Source organism: Nerophis lumbriciformis, linkage group LG09 (assembly GCF_033978685.3).
Source record: "Nerophis lumbriciformis linkage group LG09, RoL_Nlum_v2.1, whole genome shotgun sequence".
Lineage (NCBI taxonomy): Eukaryota > Metazoa > Chordata > Actinopteri > Syngnathiformes > Syngnathidae > Nerophis > Nerophis lumbriciformis.
Window position 1 is genome coordinate 22,768,326 of NC_084556.2, and position 19,980 is coordinate 22,788,305.

Below are 19,980 nucleotides of genomic sequence, written 5' to 3' on the forward strand. Positions count from 1 at the left end.
ATATCAATCAAAATAATGATTATTATTTTAGTCATAATTATCCAGTCTTATAAGGAGTCATAATTTAAAGGACTTTGATAGAAACAAATCATTTTCATATTATTGTAGGAATCCTTAAAATTTGACAGTCTACTTTAAAAGGCAACAATACACAGAAGATACAAGTAATACAACAAACATAGAACATACCTGGTCATAAAGGTGACCGACTAGTTTGAGATGTTTCTCTCCACCCTCTAGGAAAACTACACAATTTCTTTGCTGAGATATGAGTATACACAGTGGCAGAGCAAATTCATGATCCAGAAGAGCATCCTTCAGACGCTGTGATGACTTTTTAGTGTTCCTGATCTGACCAAAGTAGCCACCCTGTGGAGAAAGTCTCTTACAGTTTGAAAATTCCCAAGAGCAGATAAATACAAATCTCATAGTCATAAAAAGTCAATACCTCAGCTTTGAGTTGTTCCCCTCCAGTCATTGCCTCAAGCTGCTCTGAAGTCATTTCATCGGTGATCTCAATGCCAGCCATTTTCTGCACCACCTCCTTTAGAATGAGCAGGTCAAAACTAAAAAATACAAACAGCTAATGTAAATGTTTGAAGACAAAACAAAATCTCTAATTTCTAAAGTAAATATCCAGGTAAATCAAATGGTAAATACTTGGATTACAATTATGTGCGTTCAATGAAGCCCATTAACATCATTTAATTTTTAATGATGAAGTAATGACGAACGAAATACTCAAATACTGTTGAGCGTTCATGTTGTCACTATTTTTTATTCTAGTAATGTGTAATGCAGGGCTATTCAACTACATAATGAAGAGGGTCACAGTTTTAAGAGCCCAAAGGCTGAGAGGCCGGACATCGAAATGTGGATATTTGGTCAGAAAGTGCTTAAGCAGGTTACATTCCTTTGAGACTGTGTTTATTTAATTACAAAGTAAACATCAGCTTTCAAACTGCACTGTCAATAAATTAATTATTTTCCAAAACAAATCAACATGATACAGATGTATAGACTTCCTTCTGTATTTTAGTATGTATGTAGTATGGCATTCACCATTTGTGAATTACAGTTGTTTATTTTTTTCAGTTGCTCAACAGCGGCTATATCTATAGTACCAGTCAAACCAGTTACCGTACTCACCGCTATACATAAAAAGGTGCATATAAACCTTTGAGTGCTACTGTACCGGTATTTTAAAATACCGGTACAATATGTATCCCTACCAATATGTTACATTTGTGTTACATATTGGTAGGGATGAGTACCGAATCCGGTACATTTTTGGCGACAACCTACACTAATTCACAGGTGCCATGTTATGGGAGCTGGGTTGTGCGTTACGTCACGCTTGGTGGCCAACTCAGCCGGCTCTTTACACTTTGGCACTTAGCGATCACTCCAGCAACACAGAGCAGATTCAGCCAAACTACTAGGTGATGTTACAATTTTCAATGCCAAATTTTTTTTTAAACTTAAAAACACTTCAACGTAGGGCTGGGCGATATGGCCTTTTATTAATATCTCGATATTTTTAGGCCATGTCACGATACACGATATATATCTCGATATTATGATGATTCTATGTGTCTACATTAAAACATTTTTGTTCATATTGCATTAATATATGTTCATTTTAAACTTTCATGGAGAGAGGGAAATCACAACTAAGTCAATTTACCAAAACTGTATTTTTTAAACAGTTATTAAGCAGTAGCACAAACATTCATGTCATTTCAAAACAGAAAGTGCAAGATTGTCAGACATTTTAAAACAAGCTATTAGTGCACTTTTGTGCATGATGTCACTAAGATGACATATCAAAACAACACTAAATTAAAGTGCACTTTTTGTACAGAACGCCACTACAATAGTTTAAAACAAATGAAGTGCACTTTTGTGAATTATGTCACACAAGATATTTCAATAACTGTCAAATAAAAATTAGCTGCATAATAGGAAATCCAATAGTGTATGTCCTTCGCTATGTGGTAGGTTCCTGCGGACGTAAACTCCTTCTGTTGTTGACTATTTTTTTCATACGATGTAGATCTGGAAATGGTTGCTTGGGCATTTTGTGGGTGTGGCACCGAACGGAAATGTTGACATGCGGAGTTTCAAGCACTCCTCATTCTCTTGCGGGTGACTTTTCAAATGATGCTACAAATTAGCAGTAATGCTACTTTTTTGTAGCAACGCTTTTGCCGCATACTTGACATATTACGGTTGTCTGTTGAACATCTTCCCGCTTGAAGCCAAACCACCGCCAGACGATGGACCCTGTGCTGTTTTTCTTGAGAATTAATTATTCTTCCGTCATTTGTTACCAGATTGGCACCTTCTCTCTCTCGTATTACCACTCGTACCACTCCGCTAGCACCACAGCTAACTTTACACATGCCACTACCTCTCACGCGCGAGAGTATGTGACGTATGTAAGAAAGTGCACTTGTCTCTGTGAGAAGGATACAAGAAATAGTGATAAAAGCCTGTAGTGTAATGCCCGCAGCTAAAGCAACTGCGTGAGAGGTACCGAAAATTGATACCGTATCAATTCCCAATTTTGGTACTGTATCGGTTCAAATGTGAACGGTACACATTCCTACATGCGGGTAAAGTGTACCAACATGTTAATAAAAATGACAAGATAGTACCGTATTTTCCGCACTATAAGGCGCACCTAAAAACCACAAATTTTCTCAAAAGCTAACAGTGCGCCTTATAACCCGGTGCGCTTTATTACGATTCATTTTCATAAAGTTTAGGTCTCGCAACTACGGTAAACAGCCGCCATCTTTTTTCCCCGTAGAAGAAGCGCGCGGTGCATGCTGGGATATGTGACGTTTCATTTCCATTTGTGTGTTTATGTAAAGACCCCAAATGGCTCCTATTAAGTGTGTTGTCTGTCTAATTATAAATAATGCAGACGAGGCGTGTTAACTGAGTTCTCAACGTTTTCTCACAGCGTGCTCATAACCACATTCGAACTCCCAGCATACAACATCGCTTCTCAGGGCTACTGCGCATGCTCGTAACTATCGTTGCATGCTGGGTAGTGTAGTTGTTATATTTGCTAGCTCATAACAGCACATTGAGAGACACGCTGACACGCTTAATTCAATACTCGCCGTCATTCCGGGTGGATTGACAAAAGACCTCCAGCCGCTAGATATTGGTGTCAACAGGGCATTCGAAGCTAGACTGCTAACTGCGTGGGAACTTCTCAGGGCTACCGCGCATGCTTGTAACTATCGTTGCATGCTGGGTAGTGTAGTTGTTATATTTGCTAGCTCATAACAGCACATTGAGAGACACGCTGACACGCTTAATTCAATACTCGCCGTCATTCCGGGTGGATTGACAAAAGACCTCCAGCCGCTAGATATTGGTGTCAACAGGGCATTCGAAGCTAGACTGCTAACTGCGTGGGAACTTCTCAGGGCTACCGCGCATGCTCGTAACTATCGTTGCATGCTGGGTAGTGTAGTTGTTATATTTGCTAGCTCATAACAGCACATTGAGAGACACGCTGACACGCTTAATTCAATACTCGCCGTCATTCCGGGTGGATTGACAAAAGACCTCCAGCCGCTAGATATTGGTGTCAACAGGGCATTCGAAGCTAGACTGCTAACTGCGTGGGAACAATGGAAGACAGAAGGCGAACACACCTTCACTAAGACGAGGAGGCAGCGCCAGACGACGCCAACATCTGCCAGTGGATCGTAAATTTGCCCAACTTTTCACTTCGGACACCGAAGACGAAGGATTTACGAATGAAGAATAACTTCAGAAAGTAAGCGCTATGTTTATTTTGTGTGTTGTGACATTAACGTTCGAGCAACATTATGTTGCTATTGCGCTGCACTATTTTGAATTTTACTATGTTTGTGATTGCACATTTGCGTACATTTTGGGAGTGAACAGAGTTGTTAGAACGCTGGTTTTTAATATATTATTAAAGTTTGACTGACCTATCTGACTGTTTTTTTGACATTCCCTTTAGCGCAGCGTAGGCGCGGCTTATAGTCCGGGGCGGCTTATTGGTGGACAAAATTATGAAATATGTAATTCATAGAAGGTGCGGCTAATAATCCGGTGCGCCTTATAGTGCGGAAAATACGGTACATGCAAGCTGATAAGAAGGGGCTACATCTAAAATACAGACCTTTTTCCTGCTTTTAACTGATTGGCGACGTACTGAAGAAGGCCAGCCAATTCAATAGGATATTTCCGAAAGACGGCTCCACACAGAATTGCCAGGCCTGTTGGGCAGGTAGAATAAAAGTGTGTTAGGTATTCAAGCTTCAAACATGTCACTGCATAGTAACAATAAGCTTTCTCTTAAGTTAGGACAGTTACTCTGTAGCCATGATGAGATGGTTGTGTCATCATGCTTCATCTTCTCCTTCTCGGGATTGGCCAGAGCTTCTATTATGCAATCTGAATATAGGAGTTAAGAAAAAAATGACTCTTAAAATGCACACCTCACATCTTCAACACCAAAGCAGGTCCAGACTGTTTTGTCGCTGATGGGCAAGAGAACAGTGTAGGATACAGGCTAAGACATCATAGTTGAGGGAGGTGAGGTATTTCAAGGAGTCCACCACTGGGGCAATGAGGTTATCATACCACTGGATTTGAGACAGCATCTAATAAGAAAACAGATAGTGGACAGTGCTGAATGATTATCCATTTAAACCTGACACCACCACCTTCTGCACAGTGACAACGTATCTGGAACACATTTTATTTATAATGAGGTTGTTTGTCTTAATGTGAATTCACATTTCATTCTTTTCAATTATCAGGCATATGAGCACCCTTTGAGAAAAAATGAGGAAAACTGACGAAAAAAAGAGGAAAATTAGCACAAAGTGCTTCCTTGCAAGAAAGTCAAGACTACATTTCCTGCAATTGGGTGCATTTCTAACTATTTTACCTTTAAGATTTATTCTCATCTACTTTCCTCTTTAGGCTGTCCTTTTGAAACCTAAATGTTCCATGTAATGTACCACAGAATATTTTTAGTAGCTAATTTACTAATATTTTTATAATTGAAAATGTAGCGTAAAATATCTATAACATGCATGCAGAGAAAAGAAAATGTTTCCCATTCAGCAACGCTACCCTGTACCCAACCCCTCCCTCGGGTAATATACTTCCAGTGTTGTGACCCTGTTTATATCCATCACGTCCAAAACATACCTTCTCGCTGGCTACTAATAAAAAAATCTAGCACTACAGCTGGTTTGGAACTAACACTGTTCAGATTGTAATTGTCCAAAAATTATTAACAGCAAAGCAGGCAGCCGTCAATGTTGTGGCTCGGAGAGCGAACGAAAGCAACAACAAGAAAGCGAGCTCGATCATGCTAACTAGCGAGTTTGTTTGGGTGCCCATGGTAGTCTCCCTGTCCTGCAACTCAATGCAGTGTTAAGGCAAGAGGAATAGCGAGTACCTGCGGCTCAGGCGAGCGTTCAACAAAAATTGTTTATAACATATTTTTTTTATATTTCATTAAAAAAACGCAGACGGGATATTTAGACTCGAAAATCAATGTTTAAAAACTTGGATTTTTTGTGTTTTCTCAGACATTTCACATGCCTGAAATATGTATGAGTAAGAGTGGGTATACCACTCAAAAGGTGTTTAGTTGCTGCCTATTTGTTGAAAGTGAATGGCTTTAGTTATACACAAACTAAAATGATATACACTTACATATTCAAAAAAAATGGTGGGGTTGCTGTGGCTTAGTTTGCCAACCTGTCTCCCAGACTGTTTCACATTCTCTTTGGTCAACCGCCTGGAAAAAGACAAATCACATGAAAACAGGAAGACAACAACATTGATACATTTTCTAGTAATTGTCTTACAATTAAAAAGTACATTTGGATTTCAAAAATGTGAATTTAGATATACAAATGTTTAGTATGGATATAAGTGAGCAAGTCATTTGATTTCATAGATGGTCATGCAAAAAAGTGACTCACTTCATAATATACTTAGCCCTTTCCACAGTTTGCGCTTTGACTTTGACCAGCAAAGGGTGGCTGGAATAGGTTTCGTTCTTCCACTGTCCATATAAACGGTACCTGGGGGGAAAAAAATACAGGGTATTTTACTCAAATGCTTTAGATCAGTGGTGTCAAATTTGTTTTCATTGAGGGCCATATCGCAGTTTTGGCTGCTCTTAGAGGGCTTGTATTAACAGCAAATTAATTAATTTGCCTATGCATTTGTTTGTTATATTTATTTATGTACACTGTAAATAAATATATGTAGCTTTTACAGTAAAAAACAGACCAGATTTTTACTGCAAAATATTAGGTGTTTTTACAACATTTTACGATAAATGAAAAAGCATTTTTAAAGGGAAAAAATGGCAGCTTAGTCGCCAGAATTTTACTGTAAAATTTAGTGGGTTTTTTTTTTACAACACAACTGTAAATGAAAAAACAGTACCACAGTTTTTTTTAATTCTGGCAAACAGAGTTACCAGTTTTTACCGTAAAAAAATGTGTCACCATTTTACCATTTACAGTAATACACCGTAAAAACAACAACCACAGATTTTACAGAAAAAAAAAAAACAACAACTAAAAAACAGCTAAGTCGTTAGAATTTTACCGAGGAGAAGTTTTTTCAATTTACAGTAAAATGCTGCAAAACCATCGTAAATTTTAGCGTAGAATCTATTGCCATTTTTTCAGTGTAAAATTTGATGGATAACTTGCTTTGGAATCGTAAGTGAAGCAGATATTTAAGTGTTTATTTTTTTTAAATAACATTTTTGGACAGTATGATAATATAATTGTTGCAATATTGGATAATATTAAAGTTTAAAATATATGCAATTTCATGCAGTACATGTATTTTTTCTGTCAAAATGGAAAGAAAGAATACATTTAATAAGAAAAAATGATGTACTTTTTTGACACATATTGTTTCCAGGTTTTCGCGGGCCATAAAAATGTGGCAGGCCAGATGTGCCCTCTGTGTTTTAGATAATTTAAGAGCAGATATTCATATTAATCTTGTGCACTGGCAATTTATGGCAGTTGTCAGCATATATTACCTCTATCAAACATGGTAGAAATGTCTGTTACAAGATACTGTAGGAGTACACAGTAGGGATGCGGTACTACCGTATTTTTCGGAGTATAAGTCGCACCTGCCGAAAATGCATAATAAAGAAGGAAAAAAACATATATAAATTGCACTGGAGTATAAGTCGCATTTTTGGGGGAAATTTATTTGATAAAACCCAACACCAAGAATAGACATTTGAAAGGCAATTTAAAATAAATAAAGAATAGTGAACAACAGGCTGAATAAGTGTACGTTATATGAGGCATAAATAACCAACTGAGAACGTGCCTGGTATGTTAACGTAACATATTATGGTAAGAGTCATTCAAATAACTATAACATATAGAACATGCTATACGTTTACCAAACAATCTGTCACTCCTAATCGCTAAATCCCATGAAATCTTATACGTCTAGTCTCTTACGTGACTGAGCTAAATAATATTTTTTGATATTTTACGGTAATGTGTTAATAACGTCACACATAAGTCGCTCCTGAGTATAAGTCGTACCCTCGGCCAAACTATGAAAAAAACTGCGACTTATAGTCCAAAAAATACGGTATATATAATCATGCACGGGACAATCTGCTTTAATCTGACAAAAAAAACAAATTGTGATATATAAATCGAGATCGGATGATACGAAAATTATTAATCGTGATTTTTTTTTATTTGCCATATCGCCCAGTCCTAATACTAAGTATAATTAATATCCATGTATTATCGATACTACAGTAGTTGGATCGATATTTTTGGTTAAAAAAATATTTTGTTGTTTTTTTGCTATTGTTTACCAACTCAACAAGAACTGAAGACGAGAATAGATGTAAATAGCAGCAGCGCCGTCCACTGATGCGTCTTTGATAGCAAACTAGAGGCTAATGTCCCTCAGCAGTGCAAAGCTGCTTCTAAGTCAGCAATCCTTGCCTCCATGGTAGCAAATAAGCTATGTTTATTACAAGTACCACTGAAGGACGAGAACAGATAAACATGCTACAATAAACGTCAGATGAGGATACAATTAGCCATGTTATCCAGCGTTAACAGATAAAATAGAACTCTCAGCGGTAGGCGGACCGACACAAATGTTAATAGTAAGTATTATAGTCTGAGTGTCATCTTAGATAGCACACTGTCACTCCAAGCTCACATCAATAACATCACTCGCTCTGCTTATTTCCATCTAGATAATATTAACCGGCTCTGCCCCTCTCTCACATCAATAACATTACTCATTCTTATTTCCATCTAGATATATTAACCGGCTTTGCCCCTCTCTTACTGTTCAATTTGCCTCCAATCTTGTTCAGTCTGGTCACCTCCTGTATCGATTACTGAAATTCCCTACTATTTGGCCTTCTCCAAACTCCCTCCACAAGCTCCAACTGGTTCATTACTTTGCCGCCGGGGCCATAACCAAAACCTCCATATTTCATCACATCAAACAGATCCTGCAAAAACTTAATTGGCTCCCGATCAGGCAAAGAATTGACGACAAAATTCTTGTCCATCCCTTCAAGGCCATGAACAACTTCACCTCTCCTTTATTTGTCTGACCTCCTCCGCATCGTTACTCCAGTGCACTCCCTCAGATCCTACTCTTTCATCAACCTTGCTGTGCCATCAACCCGCCTCACTCATAATGGGGAATAGAGATCTTAGGCACTCTGATCCAAAACTCTGAAGCTCTCTACCATCTGACATCCGCAATATTGACTTCCTTTATACAGTCAAATCGAGACTCAAAACCCACATGTTCAAAATTGCATAATCACTGTAACGGTCTCTACACGGTCCTTTGTTTGTTACATATTGATTTTATCATTATCCTTTCAATTATTTTATCTGTATATTGCAAAGTGTATTTAGGTTTTTGATGGGCACTTATTTATCAAATGTATTATTAATAGAGCTGTCAAAGTTAACGCGATAAAGATGCATTACCTATAAATTTCAATAAAAGCACTAACTTTTTTTAATGGGCGATTAATGCGAACACTTCCTTTTTGCTACTCGGGCCATGCTGTAGCGGGGTGAACTTGGCTGCAGTTCACTTGCTACTGCTGAGCCACAAACGAGCAGAAATGGACATAAGAAAGTCTACTTTATGGAAAGATCAGGTTCAAAGCCATGGTAAGCTGTTCTCACAACAAGAAAGGACTATTTTTCGTCGTGAGAAGAGGCGACATCCCTGCAGCAAACGCCTGGTGCGCGTGCCGTTCAGAGGTGGGTGGTGTTTCACTTCCGTGTTCAGATTACGATTAAGGTGCAGTCATAACATAACATTTAGATTGTTACTGTGACAGTTTAAACAGAAAACATATGACATAAAAGCTTAACAGAAATGAAAGACGGTCGACAGGATGTCGAAAAGATACTTTTTTTTATTGCAAACTGTTGATCCGACATTAAAACATGTCATGACACTTTCTCAAAACAATCACACACTTTTACGGCTCACAAAATAAAAGTGCTACGCTATACAGGTACATCTGGTTTAACTACCGTACATTAAGGGTTTCTCCTTCTTATTAGCCACCACACAACAAAATAAAGTAATATAATGTATTGTAACGTTCAGAAGAAAACAAAGTCTGACTTTCTTTTTAGCTTTTATTGCCAATTTTATGATAACAACGGGCCCAATTCCAACAAGTATTTCCTCCGTGCACACACGTCTGCCTCCATGCTTCACTCCGAGACACACAACACTTCTTCATTGTCCGCCGACAGTGTTCACAGACCATGGCAAAAATGACCATCATAACACACAAACATACACATTAACACCAGCAGGTAATTACAGCACAAATGGCTATATATAGTTTATTATTTGCACACTACTAATGAGGCACCGAAAAATTGGCCGGAAAAAGACGTACTTTAATCACCAGAACAGTGCTTCGAAACCGACGTGATGGCATAAGCTATACACACGTGGTTGCCTGGAGCGGAGGCAGCGTACTTTATTATATTTGAGATATACTCGCGGACAGCAATCTTCACAATTTAAGGACACTGGCGGCTTTTGATGAGATAAAGGCTCTTAGCACCAAAAAGCAAGTGTGACATCCAGGGTTCGTACACCTTTTCCATGGCCAAATTCAAGCACTTAAGGACTTTCAAGATACATTTTCCAGTTTTTCCAGTCCCCTTTAAAAGGCGAAAACCAGTGTGAATCAATCCATAGCCTTGTTGTTTGAGGTCACCAAATGCTGTCTGTAGGAAAAATATGAAAAATCTGCTAAAACCTAAGCCTAACATTGAACCAGCAGTTATCATTAACTGAATGGAGCATAGAAAATGAAGCAGTGTTTCTGTAGACTATTCAATTTCATTGGTGTTTGCAAACGTGTCTCCATTTGTGTTGCTTTTCCAAATTTATTGTTCTTTTTCTTACTTGCAGCACTCAATGACATCGAACAGCGCGGATTGATTCACACCGTATTTGTGCTTTTTAAACTACATAATGTGATGTAAATACTCGCACCGTAAATTTTAGCCTAGAATCTATTGCCATTTTTTCAGTGTAAGATTTGATGGATAACTTGCTTTGGAATCGTAAGTCAAGCAGATATTTAGGTGTTTATTTTTTTTAAATAAAATGTTTGGACAGTATGATATAATTGCAACAAAATGTCAATTTCACTCATTTATTAACAAAACTGTTCCACATTAATAATATAAGGATAATAAATTAAAGGAAAATATTTTGTTTGTTTCACAACACCTCAGTCACCTGTCATTAAGCATATGTAGCCTTATAACTGTGGCTATGATAACAAATTAACAAAAAGACAAAAGTTAACTTTTTTGCTTTCACTGAAGTAGCCAGACAAGTTAAGTAGACAACAAAAATAATAGAGCAAGAAATGCATACAACCATGTTGTGTAAATCCTACAAAATCATTCCTATTATCTCAGCTCTAAGTTGTGAAAAAGGTTACAAATTATTCATTATATGACCTTTACAGTACAAACAAGTCCAATAATGTAACCATTTTAATGCAATTAACCAAAACGACAAAATGTAACTTGTTTGCTTTAACTGAGTAGTCAGACAAGGTAAATAGACAACCAAAATAATGAAGCAGAAAATACATCAAACCATGTAGTATAAAATCTAAAAATCATTCACATTAACTGAGCTCTATGTTGTGCAAAAGGTTACAAATTACATATGACCTTCACAGTGCAAACAAGTCCAAAAAGTGCAAATTAATAAGAACTTCCACAAACATTAGTGATCTTTTATGTTTGAATAAAAAATTAAAATTAAAATATAAAATACTTTGTAGCAGGTTACACGTGGATTTGGTCCACGTTTTATCCAAAGTTTGTATTTGTCATTTTCCATCCAATGTTCATTAAAACCAGTGACGTGCGGTGAGCTAAACACCAGGTGAGGCATAGATACTTTGAGTTTTTCTTCTTCTTCTTTTTACTTAAATTCATATGTGCAACTCTAATCATTGTTGATTTAGGTTGCACATTAGAGTAACTGGAAAAAGAAGGTAGTTATTCGCTTTCATAAGAACGTTATCATAATGATATTATATGATATGATAAATGGGTCCAAAAAGTATTTGATAAAGTTGTTGTTCAATACTTTGGTCTCATTTGCTTTTAACAAAATAAATCAAGTATTGTGAATGTATCTTACCTTTCTGTATTTATCCTCCATGAAAACGTACTTTGTATGATCACATTCATTTTGTCTTAAAGTCCAGTTTAGAGAGGTATTTAATCTTGGATACAGTATATAATCCTCCATATTGGCAGACACATTCATTTAATTCAATTTCATTCCATGCAATGAAACAATATTTTTGTATCTGACAAAAAACGCTGGCTTACTCTAATAAAAATGGCATGTTTGTTATAAATAGTTTAAAAAAAAAAGGGGGATGGCTTCCGCTGGAGAGACATGTGTCTGCTAGCTTGAGCACCCCCACTTCTCCCAGTGTGGCGAGTCAGAGTACTGCTGAGGCATTGAAATGCAAGTTGACAATATATCGCCCCCTACTGTGAGGCAGAGGTACTTGCTGCCTCATGGCCTGCCTTTTCCCCGTGGCAACAAGCACACGCCCCCTTGCACGCATACGCTCAATACACTTTGTGTGTAGCCGTGGAGCCACCACCTGTGTCTGCCTCATTTCTCGTCTACCGCGTTATTATGATCAGGAAACACAGAATTTCTGCGATTTTGACCATGAAAATTATCAAAATATACAGGAACCACACCAAAATCACATAGAAAGCATAGACCAAAAGAGAAACATTCATCCATCCATTTCCTACCGCTTATCCCTTTCAGGGCCACGGGGGGTGCTGGAGCCTATCTCAGCTGCATTCGGGCGGTAGGCGCGGTAAACCCAAACATATTTTATTTTATTTTATTTTATTACTTTGTTTTTGAACATCTCATGCCTCCCTTGCCTCCCCTGATAGCACGTCACTGATTAAAACGACAACATGATGGACCGATGCACCACTGTCCTCTTGGGGCGACACAACCTAATGTAAGGGCTCACGCAAAGCCAACGTATCAAGTGTGTAGCTTTCATTTTTAAGAAACTTTATTTTCTTTCCATTTTATAATTAGCCTATTGAGTCACACTGCCGAGAAATGTGATGAACATTTCCAAGCATTTACAAGCACTTCACCCAAAATTCAAGCATTTTTCAAACCTTGAAAACACAACATTAAAATTCAAGCATTTTCAAGGTTTTTAAGCACCCGTACGAACCCTGGACATCAGACACTCTGCTACTTGCTTTTTCTCACGGACATGGAGCGACAGAAGTAAAGAGTCTCTTAACACGAGTACAGTCGCCAATAACACCAAAGAAAGATGCTAGATTTGTTGCCAATCCTTTTTGTTAAAGAAAGAGTGACTAAAAGTAGTAGAAAAATCACTTAAAAAATCAAAAATACAATTCTCAACAAAGTACATTGTAGAATAAGCAGCAACAATTTAAAAATAGAACAACGATGTAAGAAAAAATATATGAGAATACAATAATTATAATAACATTTGTTCTAAATGTATATTCGCATTTTTTTTAGCTTTTTTAAAGAATATATGCATCATAGCAAATCATGCGATGACGTCATATCGACCACACTCCTAAACACGTCCTCCGCCACAGGTATTTTGGCAATTTAGGGGAAACCCTGACATTAACAAAATACAAATGTCTTACATTACGATCATGCTTTGTCAGAGATGTTTCGTAATGTTATTCTGTGATATTTGCACCTAATGAAATGCTCGTACATCAGTTGAGGAATATGAGGGCAAATGGGGTTGGGGGGATTTTTCTGGCTGGCTAAAATATTTTGTTAATTCTTTAATAACATGTTCTGGTCGAGTCCTCAATTACAGAATGATTAGCAGGCTCAATATTACATTTTATTAGTTAATAGAGAAGGTTAAAACTTTGTCATGCAGCAATATGAACACCATTAACTACGGAAGTAGAATTATCTCACATCAACTTATATATATATATATACTTCAATATGATATTAATACATATGCATATATTATTAAATATAGAAATACAAATACAAATGTGATATACAAATAATTTGTATAAACACGTATTTGTAAATATATTTTTGAGATTTGAAAATATATACGAAAAAAATGTATAAATATAAAAATGTGACAAACAAATCAAGAATTTGTATAAACGTGTATTTGTAAATATATTTTTGAGATTTGACTATAAATATGCTTGATTTTGTATTTGTATTGAATTTGCATATGTGGATCGCTTTTTTGCTTTTGTGTCTGAGACATTCCTCCCACAAACCAGATGAACAAATAAATGTGACCTACACACTCCCCTGAACAACCAGCAGAGGGCACTGCAGCCAGAGCGTGCAGACATGGTCAAACAATGGCGAGCCAATCAGAGGCACACTAGGGAGGGTCGTACTACGTCATGACTTTTGGGATGATTTGATACACATTGCACTGATAAGAGATCAGTATCTACATCGGCACAAGGTCATTAAACGGCATTGATACAATAAAATAAGCAGCTAGCACGGTCTTTCAGATTAACTGGATAAATTAGCATTAGCTAATACAACACAAAAGTTAGCTAGCTCAGGCTCGTTGTGCGTTCTCTCTGTAAAGACGTGGATTGTTTTTGTGCAGAGAACTCCGGGCATTTTGCATATAATGCATATAAGGCTCTGTGATTAATCGCGATTAATTTTGAGTTAATTGTGAACAATGCAATTAAACATTTTAATCGCCCTAATATTATTATTTTATGGTCAATATTTCTGTGATTAGATCAACATCGATACCACAAAATCTTTAAAGATTCTGTATACAAACTCGGAAAATAAGTCCCTAGACAAAACTATTGCAAGGTATCCAAACAATAGAAAAATAAGTGCTTCTTACATTTTAACCTAAGTGTAGCTAGTAACCAGCTATTAACAGTGACTTCACAAGTAGATTAATAGTAGTTTTGAGAAAATAACCGTAAATGGCACTATTAACACATACATCAGCAGCCAAATTAAGAGCCTTTGTAACCCACTTTGAAATGGTTCTATTATTTTATAAACCAAACAATATATTCCTATATAAATTGTTAGTGCAGGAGGCTGCAATATGTATCGCCATATAAATCTTAGGCCATATTGCCCATCCCTAACATTGCCTGTAAGTCTTATTATTTGACACCTTGTTTGCATAAACCCTGTACTCAGTGATGTGCACGCGTCTCACCTGTGATGGTAGGGAAAGAGCTTAAAGAGACCCCAAAGCTCCTCAGACATACAAGCGTTACAATCCATCAGAGAAAGGGATGGTAGCAGCACCTGGTCTGCAATGCTCAGGAAGCAACTTAAAAGTGTTTCCTGGGGCCAATAAAAACACGTGTGAATCACAACCTCAGTTATGTAGCATATACTAGAGAAAATAACACTTACCATTTTGTCTTTGACATCTGAGCTGTTGCTGCATTGGTACTGTAAATAAAGGACATGCATAATAAAAATGATAAGCAAGTGCACCTATAAAAATGCAGTTATGCAATAGTCTACCTCTTTCATGAAAGCCTTGCCAAGGCGTACAATCTTGGCAAAGAGGATGGGGTCGTGAGCAAGGTGAGGGCCCAGGTAACCGAGCATGCCAAATGTGTCCCTGCGCAAGTCTTCAAAGCTCTCTGCTGGGCGTGGTACCCGCTTGTTCTTCAGTGGATGCGTCACGCGTCCCCTCGCACCTTTTGGGAGGCCAGACCTGTGGAGAACAGGCAAATGTATTCAACTCTCTGTCTGGTCAAACAGGTGCATTAAATGAAACCGGAAAAAAAATGTGTACCCGCGGTAAAGAGGATCCACTGTCAGGTGTAACAGCTGGCAGAGTGCCAGTGCAATGGACTTATGCGAAGTAGCATAAAAGGAAGGCAACTGGTCCATTATACACAGAGCATGCTGCCAGTCTCCAATCCTGAGAAGTGCTTCCAACAAACCGAGTTTCTGGTTGTCAAGAGGCTAGGAAGGCAGAAAAAGCATATTACTGTCAGAACTGAAATATGCCATGGTCTGCAACATTCACTTTTTATTCCTATCAGCTAACTACATGTAAACAGTTACAGCATGCTGAAACATACAATTGAAGTGCCAAATAAATACCTGCTCAGTTTTCTCTTCTTCCTTGTCTTTCTCTTTTTCCTTGTCTTCACTTTTTTCTGAAGGCACCACAACCATGACTAGCCTGCGGGCAATCTGTTTGGCCTCTGAAATAACTCGTTTGTGTTCTTCTACAATTGTAGCATCTACTGGCAAAAGCTGAAATGACATGTCAGGAGTTATGTTACGTGCGTCTAGGCTGACATACGGTTCTCCTTTTCCTTACATGTACATAAAGATCCTCCAAATCAATCAGGTTGTGATGAAGCAAAGCAGCAGCAATGTGATACAAAGACTTAGGAGTTTCCTCATTTGGTTCCTGACAGAGAAATGATAGAACAACATGACAAAGTCAGTGTAGAATCTTAATTAGTTTTGCTCTGGTACAAGGGAAAATGGCAAGAAAGTCACTGGAAAATACTTATGCGATTCGGGTTTGTGATAGTTAATAGGGGTGTCCTGATTTGATATTGCTATCGGTCCGATATCAGCAAAAAGCAAGTATTGACTGATATCGGGTTGTATTTAAAAAATCTTTAATATAAGCTCCGATACAAGGAATCCTGCAGCGTGTTTACTTGTGCAAACTGGACAGTCAGTTAACATCTAAATGTCCTCCAATACGCACACAACTGTGATCTTTCCTTTTACTTTAGTAACATTTACAAAAGGTAAACATGGTACACTATAGGCTACTAGGAACTAGCAGCTACTGCACAGAATAGCTAAGAACACAAGCTAGTAGTATGTAATAGGTGTCCTTAATTGATTAATATTGCCGTCTCAAACACTACATTTGTCAATATAAACAAGTACAAAATAATTAGTTGAATATTACGTATAGATACAAAGTCTCGAGGGAAAAACTGTATAAGAAAGTATCCAGTAACAAACGTGTCCACATTATTCACTAAAAATTTGACTGTGACCACTAGATGTTCCAAAACCCAAATTAACATTCCACTCCAAAAGCATACATCTGTCATCAGGTTAGTAGTGTTTGTTGTACTTCCTGTGTTCTCAAAAAAATTTCACTTGATCTAAACTTTAACATTCCGAACTACAATATAATAAAAACATGCAAAACCAACTTTTCTTACCTATTGGTAGCTGTTTGTATGTGTATTTTGTGTATATTTTGTGTCTGCTTAAGTCCTGAACATTTTAAATCAAACCATGCACGTATGGCATAAATATTGCTCTATTTTATATAATTTCTACTGTATTTTGTGTTTTTTAATACTGTTTTTGTTGTCTTTTATAGTCATCCTCCATTTTCTACTGCTTGTAATTTCTAATTTTTGAAGTGTGCTGTGAAGCACTATGTCGCTTTTATCTGTAGAAGGTGCGATATAAATCAATGTTACTTACGGTACCTTTAAGATTAGTGTTATTCATGGCTAACATTGTTTTCTGCTCGACTAACTTTACTTGAGCAAATCTTTTCCAACTTACCACATACCGTATTTTCCGCACTATAAGGCGCACCTAAAAACCACAAATTTTCTCAAAAGCTAACAGTGCGCCTTATAACCCGGTGCGCTTTATTACGATTAATTTTCATAAAGTTTCGATCTCGCAACTTCGGTAAACAGCCGCCATCTTTTTTCCCGGTAGAACAGGAAGCGCTTCTTCTTCTACGCAAGCAACCGCCAAGGAAAGCATCCGCCCCCATAGAACAGGAAGCGCTTCTTCTTCTACCCGCCCCCGGAAGAAGAAGAAAAAACGCGCGGATATCACCGTACGTTTCATTTCCTGTTTACATCTGTAAAGACCACAAAATGGCTCCTACTAAGCGATCCGGTTCATAAAAAGACGCAATCTCTCCATCCGCACACGGATTACTACCGTATTTCACAGCAACTGAACCGCACTGTGGAACGGGAGCACGTACGGTGAATATTCGCACCACAGGGAATGAGAAGTCATCCTTCACTGTGGTTCTAGCTTGCCATGCTAACTTCCACCAATGGTGATATTCAAAAGGAAGACCTTGCCAAAAGAGACCTTTCCAGCCGGCGTCATCATAAAAGCTAACTCGAAGGGATGGATGGATGAAGAAAAGATGAGCGAGTGGTTAAGGGAAGTTTACGCGAAGAGGCCGGGTGGCTTTTTTCACACAGCTCCGAAGGCGAACACACCTTCACTAAGACGGGCAGACAGCCTCGGACGACATACGCCAACATTTGCCAGTGGATCGTAAATGCTTGGGCAGATATTTCGGTCAAAACTGTGGTCCGAGCTTTCCGGAAGGCAGGATTCACAGAACAACAATTCAAGTATTTCTTTTATTTATATATATATATATATATATATATATATATATATATATATAAATAAAAGAAATACTTGAATTTCAGTGTTCATTTATTTACACATATACACACACATAACACTCATCTACTCATTGTTGAGATAAGGGTTGAATTGTCCATCCTTGTTCTATTCTCTGTCACTATCTTTCTAACCATGCTGAACACCCTGGTCTCTGATTATGCATTGCTGTGTGGCACGCACAAAAGTGCTTTCATCAAATGCACTAGATGGCAGTATTGTCCTGTTTAAGAGTGTCACAACATTGCTGTTTATGGCAGACGGACTGCTTTACTGTAGACGTTCTTTATATTGTGGGAAAGCGGACTCAGGTCCACATGGAGCTGGAGGGGGCGTGGCCTCCAGCTCCGCCTGAATTTCGGGAGATTTTTGGGAGAAAATTTGTCCCGGGAGGTTTTCGGGAGAGGCGCTGAATTTCGGGAGTCTCCCGGAAAATCCGGGAGGGTTGGCAAGTATGACTTACCACCTTAAAAAAAAGTATATACATTGATTCCAGATAATATTGTATCGAATTAATGTCGGTATCGGCCAACACTCAAGGCTCCAATATTGGTATCGTATTGGAAGTGAAAAAGTAGTATTGGGACACCCCTAATAGTTAATGTACGGTACTCTATCCTAGCTTTTATTACAAGAGTCAGTCAGACGCAAAAGTTTTTACCTGATAAAATTTGAATTTAAAGCCAAGGATGTGGCAAAGAGTCAATGGCTCGCACATGTAGGACTTGATGAGGGACAAAAAGAACTCATCTTGGTCTGATCGACTCTCATACACTTCCAGGATTATGTCCAAAACACGGTTGGGATCCAAATTAAAACATCCTGTGGACAGAGAGGCGGGGGGAAAGGTTGATTACAAAATACACAACTGGCAAAAATATTTTAAGTGTTTTTATAGAGGCCAGAGTCAGTATATAAATGCTTTGTTAGAAATTGTTTCAAGAATTACCTGCAGATGACAACACTGTGTGTGGCTGAAACTAGCATCTATGGATTGTGATGTGACTTGTGTGCTCTTTATTTTTACACCCTAGCTGTTGTCAGTCTGAGAAAGGAAGAAAAGGCTAAGTTTGTACCTATCAGTGACTTGATGCTTTCCAGTACAATGTGACTGGTGATGCTACCAGACAGGTCTTGGCCGAGCTCTGTGATTAGTTTGGCGTAGCCCTCGTTTTCCTCCCTTAGCAAGTTGAACTTCTGTTGCTTGTAACTGTCAACAATCATCAAGTAGAATGAGCCTAGGTCAAACAAATCTGTATTCTTTATGTGCACTTTACTTACAATAGTTTTGTCTTGATCTTTACAATCTTCTGATTAAACTGATGAGCTTGTTTTATAAGTCCAAGAGATTCAAGGGTTTCTGGATCCAGACGCTCCTTCAAAATGGTCTCTGGAACACAAACCTGAAGAATACCAGTTAGTACATTAGTGTTTAGCAGTTTGACACGATCCGAGACAATTACTACATGTGACAACCCTAGATATTGTATTATTCAATTCATACAAGCTACACTGCAAAATGTAATCAAACTGATTTTCTTACCAGTTGCTTTCCATGTTAGATAAGTTTGTTTATCCTAAAAAATCCTCTATTATGCATTATGTTTACTTGACTTGAATTGAGGTTACAATTTGATCCTCAATTCAACAATATTCTCGATACAAACCCATTTGTGCAAAAAATATTTTTTGGCATGTAAATCATAATTTTAAAACTACTCTTGACTGCTGACGTACAGGCTCGGGCAATAATCAAAAAGTCAATTACTCGAATGATAAAAGAAAATGAACTCGATAACTTTGCCGGTATCGATGTATTGCCATGTTTTTTCTCTTTCGCTTTTAAACAGGGTGCAAAGACTCTGTGCATCACTCAGCACCTGA

General features: G+C 37.8%; 1 protein-coding gene across 5 annotated transcripts in view; it reads right to left on the reverse strand.

Annotated features, from left to right (window-relative positions):
* Nucleotides 1-19,980, reverse strand: part of thoc2 (THO complex 2) — a 53,822-nt gene that overhangs the window by 17,178 nt on the left and 16,664 nt on the right. For all 5 annotated transcript variants that reach the window (XM_072913812.1, XM_072913811.1, XM_061962194.1 and 2 more), the window contains exons 6-21: nucleotides 19,378-19,499; nucleotides 19,173-19,306; nucleotides 18,758-18,918; nucleotides 15,989-16,081; nucleotides 15,766-15,921; nucleotides 15,452-15,624; nucleotides 15,175-15,370; nucleotides 15,061-15,099; nucleotides 14,858-14,988; nucleotides 6,000-6,101; nucleotides 5,728-5,812; nucleotides 4,565-4,658; nucleotides 4,369-4,449; nucleotides 4,175-4,271; nucleotides 449-566; nucleotides 190-369 (exon numbers count right to left, since the gene is read on the reverse strand). In XM_072913812.1, the coding sequence (XP_072769913.1) occupies nucleotides 190-369; nucleotides 449-566; nucleotides 4,175-4,271; nucleotides 4,369-4,449; nucleotides 4,565-4,658; nucleotides 5,728-5,812; nucleotides 6,000-6,101; nucleotides 14,858-14,988; nucleotides 15,061-15,099; nucleotides 15,175-15,370; nucleotides 15,452-15,624; nucleotides 15,766-15,921; nucleotides 15,989-16,081; nucleotides 18,758-18,918; nucleotides 19,173-19,306; nucleotides 19,378-19,499 (1,962 nt within the window). The remainder of the gene's footprint in view (nucleotides 1-189; nucleotides 370-448; nucleotides 567-4,174; nucleotides 4,272-4,368; nucleotides 4,450-4,564; nucleotides 4,659-5,727; nucleotides 5,813-5,999; nucleotides 6,102-14,857; nucleotides 14,989-15,060; nucleotides 15,100-15,174; nucleotides 15,371-15,451; nucleotides 15,625-15,765; nucleotides 15,922-15,988; nucleotides 16,082-18,757; nucleotides 18,919-19,172; nucleotides 19,307-19,377; nucleotides 19,500-19,980) is intronic.